The sequence below is a fragment of the Brachypodium distachyon genome, chromosome 3 (genome assembly GCF_000005505.3).
Source record: "Brachypodium distachyon strain Bd21 chromosome 3, Brachypodium_distachyon_v3.0, whole genome shotgun sequence".
Classification (NCBI taxonomy): Eukaryota; Viridiplantae; Streptophyta; class Magnoliopsida; order Poales; family Poaceae; genus Brachypodium; species Brachypodium distachyon.
In genome coordinates this window covers 19,216,014-19,227,264 of record NC_016133.3, presented here as the reverse complement: position 1 = coordinate 19,227,264, position 11,251 = coordinate 19,216,014, and the positions used below count along the sequence as shown (strand labels likewise).

Genomic DNA, 11,251 nt, shown 5'->3' with positions numbered 1-11,251 from the left:
GTCGGTGTTGGGGTTGGTTCTGGTGCCGGCACCTCCACTGTACCATATCCCGGCGGTGCATCAAGTTCTGGGGTCGGTGTTGGTGTCGGCAGACGAGGAGGCGTTAGTGGGAGTGGTGGCGGCGCTAGTTCGTCGTCGATGAGGACCGGACGCAGAGGCGTCGCTCGGCGTTCCCCTTCTTCTGCCAACCAGCCAGCGCTCGGGTCGGCTACAAGCCATTCAAATGGCGGTGCTGCGGGCGTGGCTCTTCTTGCAGTTCCTTGATTTGATGACGAGCCCGGCGCTGACGGAGGCCAACACTGGGACCAGCAAGTCGACGGCGACGAACAGCAGCATGAAGTCGACGGCGACGGACAGGAACAGCAACTCCTCGACGGCGACGGACAGCTACAGCAACTCCCCGGCGACGAATGTTGGAGACGCAGTGGTGGCGACGGGCTTCCTGAGTATGAACCTTACGGAAGGCTTGAACGAGTTCAGCAAGATGTGCCGTCATTCCTGCCTTTTCTTCTTCTCTTCATGCGCTCTTCCTGTGCTCTCTAAGTGCTTGATAACGTATTTTTATTAAAAATGAAACTTTGTGTTTAGTATGTACATATTACCAAGGCATCGTTACAATTGTCAAGACACCTTTACGAACAGTTGTGTCTCAAAGTTTTGTATAATCCTAACCGCTGACACTTGATATACAAAATGCTAATCCTAACTGCTAATGGCTGCTCGGATGGAAGCGCGGTTCACAACAATATTGATGTGTTGGCATATGAAAATCAGATGCAGAATATCTGCGCACATGTACGATTGATAGCTTCAACCTATGAAATCGTGCATTTTATAAACAGTGCACGCACAATGTTGCCAACGCCTATAGCTGTCAAGTTCTTGACCCTCAGTGTACCTGACTCTTTTTAGTTCAACCAAATGAACTAAAATTTTAAGATGACACAACATTTCAAATGAACTAAAATTTTAAGATGACACAACATTTGAAAACTAGTTCATTTAGTTGAACTAAGGAGGATCAAAGGTACATGAGGGTCACAAACTTGCAGCTCTGCCAACGCCCCAGTGCCCAGTGGCCGGTGGGCTATCTATTAAGACGGGAAAAACATTCGGGGCAGGGCAAAGCGTCGCCGAGCATTCAATTTATATTTTCTCGTCACTATCCTTTTTGCGAGGAATTACATAGCATGCATGATCGGGTGAAATCACGATTTCCATAAAGCTTCATAAGAATGTTCCGGCACGTGATGCATGTCTGTATACATCTTATTGCGATGTAATTACAGAATTGGACAAAAAAATGCCTCAAGTTTGTTCGCTTGCCTCTCATTCTTCAGCTGCAGAAGGCAAACCTCTTATTTCCCACCATTTGAGAAGTTGTACACAGCGGGCCGCACTCGACTCCATCTGGATCACGTAGAATGGATGAATAAATATTATATATTAGAATATAATAATAAGAAATCATTGAAATACTACTTTCTTAAAATAAATAAATATACAATCCACAGCACATTTCAGAAAAGAGTTATGGAAGACCAAATAACTGGGACAAAACCGGGCCTGCTTAGATGATAATGCTGCGGAGCAATTTTCACCGACTAGTTTCTTATTTGTATGTGTTTTAGCTTTGAATATTGTTGAGGTGAAAAAGGATATAATTATGCACACCTGTTAAGAACGGCTACTGTATATACTTAAATTAAACACATTACAAACACATGAAATTGATGAGCTCATATAGACATATATTGATCATTGTAGAATTTCATCTATAAAACAGAAAACAATCCTTAAGAATTTTGGGCTACATGTACAACTCAGATTTTACATGGACAATTTTATGTGAATAAATAAATAAATAGCACAAATAGAAAATCTTTATGCATGAAAAGGCAAACGGTTCTAATGCAGAGTGCATGTTCTTGCAATTTTGTGGAATTTCTTATATTACTACATTCCACAAGAGAGGGTTTTTTTACATGACTAAACTGTGTAAAGGTGAATAGTCCGGTGAAAAGGCAAAAATATTGCATGTACAGTATTTTTATGTAAAATGATGGATATATCCAGTACAGCTTAGTTTTCTCAGTGGACGCATTTGCTTTTATGCATGTATTAGTAAATTAAAGCATTTAATCCTTTTACATGAGGAATTAAGCATTCCATTTATGGTATATAAGTATATATAAACACAAGGAAACAAGATTACAAAAAAAGAAAGAAAAAATAGTTGGATCAATGATATTCTGTTCCTGAATTATAATTAATTAGTTTCCAATATAACACAATAATAAATGAAACTGAAAAGCCAAAAAAACACCCTTACTTTTGATATGCATATCTCTAACCATGCAGTTTGAATATTCATATGGCATTCAGTTCAGTCAAGAGTCAAGACAGTGTTCAATATGAATGAAGTGTGTCTGAACATACCTAACTTAACTCTGCCGTGGACTGGCAAGTTTAATATTTTAGTCTTTCAGTACACCAAATTGTTGTAGAGCTGATTTTAGGTCATCTGGGAGATATCCCTCAACTGAAGAAATTCCTGGTTTATCAAACGATACAACATCCTCTAATGAATAGCCTCTGGCCGCATGAAGTTGGTTTGGAGCAGCATTAAATGAGCCTTTCAGTATGATGGTCTTGTGTACGCCTCCAAGTAGTCCATCATAATCTGTATCACCACTTTCACCAACAACCACTGTCATGTTTGACAGTTCCACCCCCCATCTTATATACAAGTACCTGGATAAAGATGAAACATTATCAGAAAAATTAACTCGTGAATTGATGTTGCAAATTGGCAATTTCTCTGGCCATGCAGACAAAACTGGAAATAATTTTGGACATCATGCAAGAAAAGTTGGCCTCGTGGAAAAAATTAACATCATTTCAACAATCAAGCTGTACTCTAGTATAGGAGTGACATATAGGTCATCTGAGACATCAACGCACACCAATGTGCTATTCTGATTGCTATTCTCTATGATAAGCTACCAACATTCTGTTATAAATAAAAATAAATCTATGGAAGTTTTATAATGATGTAGTACCAAAATGAAAAAAGTAATTATGAGATGTGTCACACTCCTTTATCACTTTGAATATACTCGAATAGTAATAACTAGACACTCCAAAGTGACTCCCATGAAACTTCTTATTTCAGTACATATGTTTAACTTAATTTTCATATATACTGCTTTTTTATGTACATAACCAAGGGTTCCAATGGTATTTTTTCTTGCAATTAGTACATCTTTTAATCATTATTGAAGTATACTGAAAATGAAAGATGTACTCCCTCCGTCCCATATTAAGTGCCGGAATATTACATGTATCTAGACGTATTTTAGTATATAGATACGTCCATATTTAGACAAATTTGAGTCACTTAATATGGGACGGAGGGAATATCATGAATCAGTGTCAAAAGATGGGAGTACATACTCCTCGAAGTACAAAATAGGAGTCCATTCAATCTATATACTCAGTATTTTGTTACCTTGCAAAAACAAAAACAAAAATACTTCCTACAAATGATGGTCAATTACAAGCATTCTAGAATGGCAACCGTTAGTGGCAGCAGAGAGAGTAACAGTATAACATTTTACTCGAGACTAGAGGTTTGAAGGCTCTGCCCATGAAAAAGAGAACAGTTATAGGAGTAGTCAAACCTTAGTGCTTGTGATCGTGATGCTAGGACAGGAATAAGATTCAATTTGCTACCATCATGGCTGTACAAAACATGACAGCGTAGAGCTTGAATTCTCATTGTCTTTCTAAGGTCTTTCACCGGAGGGACCTAAAACAGTTGCAACATAATAAAACACCAACGAGTGTACAGAATGTAAAGACAATCATTGAAAACATAAATGAAGAGGGCATAGAAGGATGAAGAAGAAACATACAGCCTCAGAATTCTTCACTTTAAATGAAATGCAGTAAGTTGACGAACATTCTTCATCTTCAACGACGACTTTTTGTCCACTCTCACTGTTCTTTTCTGCTGCCCAACGAATTAGTGTCTTCCTTAAACCTTCTCCTCCCCAGCGATATTCAATTTGAGAGTGATAATCAAGATCAATCATAAATGGAAGCTCGGAAGGGCTAAGCATGTCTTCAGAACTTGCAGACGGATAGCAAAGATCACTGCCACTGCTGCATATGAAGGCATCAAAATCAGTAGTTTCTATGCCCCCAGATGTTAACAAAGGATGTATCTCTGATACGGCTCGAGATGTTGACAATACAAAACCAACATCACCGGACAGTCTTTCTTTGCTTGAAGCCTCAAAAATGTTTTTTATAATCTGAACTAAGTCTGCATCTTGCACAGAATCTACAGCTATCACAACAATGTGTTTTCTCCTTCGCAGAGATGGCCATTTATTGGAACCTGTGGTAGCCTCAGCATTCTCACCAGACTCATCCTTTGTGCTGGCACTAACACCTTTTGAAAATTTTAGTAGAGCATCCTCAAGGTTTCTCTTGGTGCTTGATTTTTCACTGTCTAAGGAAATCTTCAAGTTAAGAGATATATCATGAAGATCCCTCAAAGAGTCGCCAGGTGAATCTGCTTCAGAAATTTCAGTAGCATCATCACTCCTTTGCCATCTTGGGTGTCTAGGCTTAAGTGTACCAACCCGTGACAAATAGTTCTTGCAATGTTCTGGCCAAGAAAATCTATGGATATTTTGCAGACCATTCTCACGGCATTTTGCCCACAAATGCTTATCAGAAACAAGCTTATAAAGTGCCTCAGCTATATCATTTTGATTGTGGGGATCAACAAGAATACCATTGTCAAGAACCTGAATGAAGAAATGAAACCAAAAGAACATTAAAATATATGACATCAATAAGCAAAGGAAAAAAAAATCAGTGCAAAAGATAAACCAAGATAGCACAGCAGTACCCGATGTATGTCTACAGGTCCACCATTTTGTGTAGCAACCATCGGTAGACCATAAGCAGCAGCCTGAGAGGCAACAAGGTGCAAAGATTGCATAAACATTGTTAATCAACACATAAAGTAACTAACAGCCAAAGGAAATGTTGCAGAAGTAAGAACCTCGATCAAGGTGAGTCCAAATGGTTCAATATAAGCTGGGTTAATAAACACCCCCTGAAAATAATAGGAACTCAGATGAGCATGTTTTTAGTATGGAAATGTGAGTAAGGCACAAACAAAAAGCATGTCCGTTTGTTGCTGAAAGTCAGAACTTAAGCAAAAAAGAGAGGAGAAAAACAAGTAAAGATGCCAACATAGTCTTCGCTACAACGATGGGAGGCATGGGGGTCTCTGGTGGTTGGTGGCGACAAGCTGGAGTCAGTAGACAGGGGATTTATGTCCCAACATGGCCAGCGATCGCACATTAGACTATGGAGAAAATATCCAATGGAAACCACCTTACAGGTGGAAACTGGTGAAGACCCACACAAGAAACATGTTAAGTTTTTAAAAAATACAATATGTTGGGGGAGAGGAGTTCCATAATAACATATAAAATTTCAAGTTCTCAAACTCAAATTCATTTGGAAAGTATGAAAAAACAAATTTAACCATGAATAGTACCAAACAGAGATGCTACTATTTATTGCTGAACTTGTCTTTTACATACCCCTGAAATGAATGAGTTTGAACTTGAAATTTTGCATCTAAAACCACTCTCCTAACATACATTTTTTTTCTTAATTTGTGAAAACTTTAAACATGTTTCCATTCGGAGTTTTTACTGTAAGATGGTATCCACCGGGTACTTTCTCCAGACCATGTAATGCCTGAGATAACACTGTCAGCTTTTACGTACTCATTTCACTTATGTGATGCTGATTGGCTCCTGACTGCGTAAACTGTGTGCATTTCATACGCAGAGGCCCAAGGAAAAACAACTCTTCCTTTTCCAAAAACTAATAAATACAGACAGGTTAAAACTTAATTACCACTTAATCTATAACATCCAATTAACGATTAATCATGGTACCACAGAGAATTCGGTAGCATGCTTATTGCAGAACTCTATTTTCACATATTTCAAAATATGAAGATATAAGACTCGGTTACCTTGGTTCTTGCTGCCAAACGGTAAATATCTGGGACATCAGATTGCTTATGGTGCTTGGGGTATGCCACTTGACCATATAGATCGTATTTGTCAATCAACTTGAGTACTGATGTCAAAACAGCTCCATTTGTGCTTGACATTTCATCAATAACATCACGGTTACCCATAATCAGTGTCTGCAGAATAATGATAGTTCTCAATGCTGAGCACAGCTGTGATATTCTGTGATCATAAGAAACTAAAAAACAGATAAAAAAGCAAAATAAGATCAAAGCAACTAGAGATACCACATAGGACTGGCAAACGTACAAGGTTAGCTAAATTTCTCAATTCATGGTGTTCACCAAATGCCTTCACAAGTGTAGTGATATTCTTCTTGGGATCTGGACGAGCAAGAGCGAGAATCATGGGCTTTCGAGGGTTTGAGAAGAAGCGCATTATCTGAAATTATTTCAGACAGAAATTGTAAGTAAACATAACATGTGAGTGTCATATCGGCAATTTATTGAACTATCTTATGGGAAATAGAATGGAAAGAACATACATCAGTCCAAATAGGTGGATCCGGTGAACCTGATCCAATTTCATTGCCTTCTTCACCATCCAGATCAACATCATGGGGCACTATATGTCCAAACTCCATTCCTGGAGGAATTGCCTGATAATATCATACAACAGTAAGCACAAAGAAATATTGAAAGAATGAAATGCATTCGAACAGAAAGGGGTTGCTGCAGATGAACTTACAATCATACGAGGCATGTATCGACCATAGCAGCTCACACCGCGCTTCATTCTTGCTCTAAGCTTCTTTGCCATAGTTAAATCAAAACCGTTATACAATCCCCATTGTTTTTCTATCTCTTGCCTAGTGCTTGTGATTATAATTTCAGATGCATCAAGACATAGTTCCTCAGCCTCAATCCGACGCATTATTTTGTATGTTGCATCCACTTCGTCCCTTGTTTGACGCCCTTGTTTCAAAAGTTGCTCTAATTTGTCTCTGCCAAGAGAATGTCCTGTAAATACCATCGGGACATTGAGTGCCCCAGATAGTAAAGCAGCAGAATCGCCAGCATCCGCATAGTGCCCATGGATAACGACTGGCCATACTGGTTGTCCACTACCAACTTGTTCTCCAAGAACCTTCGACATCTGCATGATATGGACAAGCGCACCATCAACAAATTCCTGGATGTGGGGCCAGAGATGCTCTTTAGGGATATACTTATCTCTTGGTCCAAATGGTATCCTGACAATATAAGCACCACTACTTTCACCCATGTCATCTCCAAGGTTCTCAGAATTTCTTGGACTCAGCATCTCTGTAGGTTCCCCATAACTCCAATCAACATCAGGTGCAGAAATCTGCCTTGTCAGCAGATCCACTCTATACACTCCAGGTGTTTCACCTAATGCCCTAGCAAGCTCTACAACATATTTGACCTGCAAGTTATGGAGCCAGTTAGTTCAAATCAGACATCAATTCTATATAGACCAATATGTTGATACTACGTAACAACTATAACCAGACAAACAACAAGCATAGCCCACCAGGTTGTGAGAATTGGGCACAGGCATGAAGACGATATCAAGGACGCAAATATGAAAACTAGGTAGATGCAATTAAGTACCTGACCACCTGTATCTGAATCACGCCCAAGCTCCATATTCTCACCACGTATAAGACCATGAATGCTGCATAAAAATAAAAAAAATGTGAAAACAGAGGCATCCTAAACAATGTGCACCAGAAAAACAAACATAGGTTAATTGGCTATTTAAGCATGCAATCTACATGTGCCCCAACAATTTGAATAGAATAGAACCTATGAATTGACACTTGTGTTACCATCCAATGCCATTTGCACAGAAATGCATTAGTAGACAAACTTCCATGGAAGCTTCTAAATTGACTAATGTTATTAAACTATAAATATGATCAAATGGTAACTCGTTTATCGATTATTCAAAAAGAAACACCCCTTAGAACCATACCTTATCAGCACTATATACAGTTTTTTATCTTTGTGCTGATTTGCCCACACCTCAATAGCATCAGTCGAACCTATCCTTGGCATTCGTCCCCTTGTGCTCTCATCGTGAATAGATGATTCATGAATGTTTTCTCCCTTTTCTCCCTCAGATAGGTCTTCAGACAAATCAGCAGCAGCATCTCGACGAGCCTTCTCGCGCTCAAGACGTTTCTTTGATGAACGGGAGGCTTCCTCGCCTTCAATCTGTATTAAATAATCAAATAACATGATGAACCAACTCAAATGTTGGTGGAAAAAACATGGGCATGTATACTTGGGGAATGAGAAGTGTTAAAAGTCATTTTGTATTCAAGACTACGACTATCTTCTTTGGTAAAATTGAAGTAGCTTCAACAAAAAAATCTCCCTCCAATTAGTATCATATGCAGAACCTTAATCATATATGGCATGAGACATAGGTCTGGTCAATTTATAGCTCTGCAATGGAGATGGTTTGTGCACTGTGACCACTAATAAAAGAACTCCCTCCTGACCAAAAGGAGCACTGCTTGTGCATGTGTGCTACTGAATCCGATCATCAAATTATAGATCTGAATAAACAAAACCCTAAATCTTCTCTTAATATGTTTTTTCTTCTACAAGAACATGAACACCAGCACAAGATATTGTCGATATTTTGACCAAACCAAGAATCACTCTGCATTTCAAATTATAGGGTGTATTTCAATTCGTTGAGACAAGGCTTTCACAAACAATTACACTACCAGTACATACTTTATGTGACACAAAATCAATGTCATTAGATTCGTATTCAAAAGTAACCACTTGTGATTTTGTATCACATACTCAAAGCATTGTCTTAATGAACCAAAATACACCCTAAACAGGCGTAGTAGTTTGTGTTAGATGTGTAATATTCCCACTAATAAGGGCTATTTCTCTCGCCTGTATGTGTATGTATGCTATCCTATTATCCCTATGGTAAAACAACATGCCTTAACATGGTGTCAGAGTAAAGCTTTCTTCCTTGGCAGGCATCAAAAGCTTCTTGTAATCATGTCTTGCTAAGCTGTGAAGTCATGTTTGGACTTGGACTCGAGCCTATATTAATTTGGTGCACTTATTTGGTACTGGACCATCATCCATTGTCGGCAAGAGTGGAGGGGGGCATGAATAAACAAAGGCAGCGAAATACGGAGTAGTCCATAGTGGCAACACATGAAGATTATAATCAGGTGGCCCAAATCATATGGTATTTTATGAAATACAGAGCCCTCGATTATTTGTAGGCCTACTCGTAAGATATACTTTTGCCTTGCTAGAGTAGTCTGTTACTTCATTGAACGCATAGCCAAGTGGGAAAAAACATTCTTATTAGACTGAGAGGGGATCAAACCCACAAAGGTCAAACAAAATATACATGCACATAACGTTTGACTGGTTTAAGCATCATAAGTTGCATCAGTCTTGACTATTCCGGTCACAGCATAAGCAAGGGACAGTATAGGAGTGTGCCAAGAACAATGCTTGGCCAAAAGAAAAATTACTGGCAACTCTTGGTATGCTATTATTGTCATCCTTATAATCTGGGCACCACTTGAAGAGCCAATTCATAGGCAGCATTGGTATATTAAGTATTCACTGCATGTGAGAAGCTAAAATGACGTCCAGCCACCATAAACCCACATACACACAAGTCAACAACTAGCACTAGTTGTCAACAGCAGTGAACTCCCCAACAGTCACACACACACGGTGTATAAATAAATTAGACTACATAACTATAGTGCAAAAGGTTACTGCGGCACAACTTGGTGGGTAAAACAGAGTGCTAAGCATGTAAGACAAGCAAATCAAGCATTTGACAACTTTTATATTTCACCGACCCGGACATGCATCACATACATACCTGCTTCTTCTTCCTGGCAAGGTTCCAGATCCTCCACGACATGTTCTCCAGCCGCGTATTCCTCTCCTGCGGACTCCTCATCGCCGACGTCTAAACAAAACAAGTCCATAAGCCACCATGAAGGCGAAAACAGCCGCAAAATATCACCAGAAACAAGCCCAAAACCCGAGGAGCAATTAACGGAAAGAGCGGGCGTGGTGGGCGACGCTTACGCGGACCCAGGTCTTGTAGAGGTCGGTCTCGTCGAAGCCGGAGATGACCTCCTCGACGAAGTAGCGCGCGGGGTTGAACCGGCCGCGCTCCCGGAGCATGAGCGACGACTTGTCCCGCTTCTCCCCGTCGGCGCCTCCAGCGCCCGGCCCATCGCCGCCTCCGGCCACCGATGCGGCCGAGATGTCCCCCGCGGCGCCGCCCGCGTCGAGGATGGCCTCCAGGTAGCTGTTGATCCAGTCGTTCCCCACCATCGCTCCCTCTCCTCCTGTGCTCTCGCGCAACGAGGCGGTGAGATATGGGAGGTGGGGGGGGAATCGGTGGGTGAGATCGCGTAGAGAGTTCTGGGGAAGATGGGCAGGAATCGGTGGCAGTGCCGACTAGACTAGTGCTAATGATGGTGATGATTTGAGTCTTTCCGAGCGTTGCAGCGGAGATAGTACAGCGCGGTGGCGTCAGGCGGAAGGCAGATTCGTTCCGTTTCCGTAGGCTTCTCCCGTTTCACGCACTTTTAGCGACAGTTCGCCACGTTGCGTCCTGCTATTTCAACGCGCCTCCCTCTCAAGAAAAGAAAATGCTGCTTCAACGTGCCATGTCTCGCTCGGGAGAGCAAATGGTATTATGGCTCACATGTTGTTCCGTGCCGACGGTACATGCGTTCGCTAGATATTTACTACGGAATTTATAAGGACATAGTATAACTGAAATTTCTAAAATTTAACCATGCTGCTTGAATTTCTAAAATTTAACTGTACACAGCTAAGTTTATATTTTCTCCACTTTAAATATAAAACGTTTAATTTTTGTTGACGATTAAACTTTTTAAATTTTTGACCAAAGTTAGCACCAATGAGTATATTTAGATAGATCTATTTCGAACTTTAAATTTATTGCCTTTCTTATATATAACTTGATCAAATTTTACAATTTTGACCGTCACAATATTTTGAAACGGAGAAAGTAGTTACTTAATATGTGCGGCGAAGTCCTAAACACTAAGGCCATCTCCAAAGGTGAGCCCCCATTTATTCTCCCATTTGTCCATTTGAGGAGTTTTTGAA

At 40.2% G+C, this 11,251-nt stretch overlaps 1 protein-coding gene across 1 annotated transcript; it reads right to left on the bottom strand.

The window, feature by feature from the left end:
• Nucleotides 1-1,111: 1,111 nt before the first annotated feature.
• LOC100825323 (probable sucrose-phosphate synthase 4) lies at nucleotides 1,112-10,661 on the bottom strand. Its single transcript, XM_003573633.4, has 14 exons — nucleotides 10,193-10,661; nucleotides 9,981-10,070; nucleotides 8,073-8,314; nucleotides 7,709-7,772; nucleotides 6,822-7,520; nucleotides 6,619-6,732; nucleotides 6,384-6,515; nucleotides 6,074-6,250; nucleotides 5,081-5,134; nucleotides 4,925-4,987; nucleotides 3,918-4,820; nucleotides 3,684-3,811; nucleotides 2,440-2,754; nucleotides 1,112-1,410 (listed from the first exon to the last, which is right to left on the bottom strand). The coding sequence occupies exons 1-13, from the start codon at nucleotides 10,442-10,444 to the stop codon at nucleotides 2,478-2,480; spliced, it is 3,195 nt and encodes a 1,064-aa protein (XP_003573681.1). The 5' UTR covers nucleotides 10,445-10,661; the 3' UTR covers nucleotides 1,112-1,410; nucleotides 2,440-2,477.
• Nucleotides 10,662-11,251: the final 590 nt, after the last annotated feature.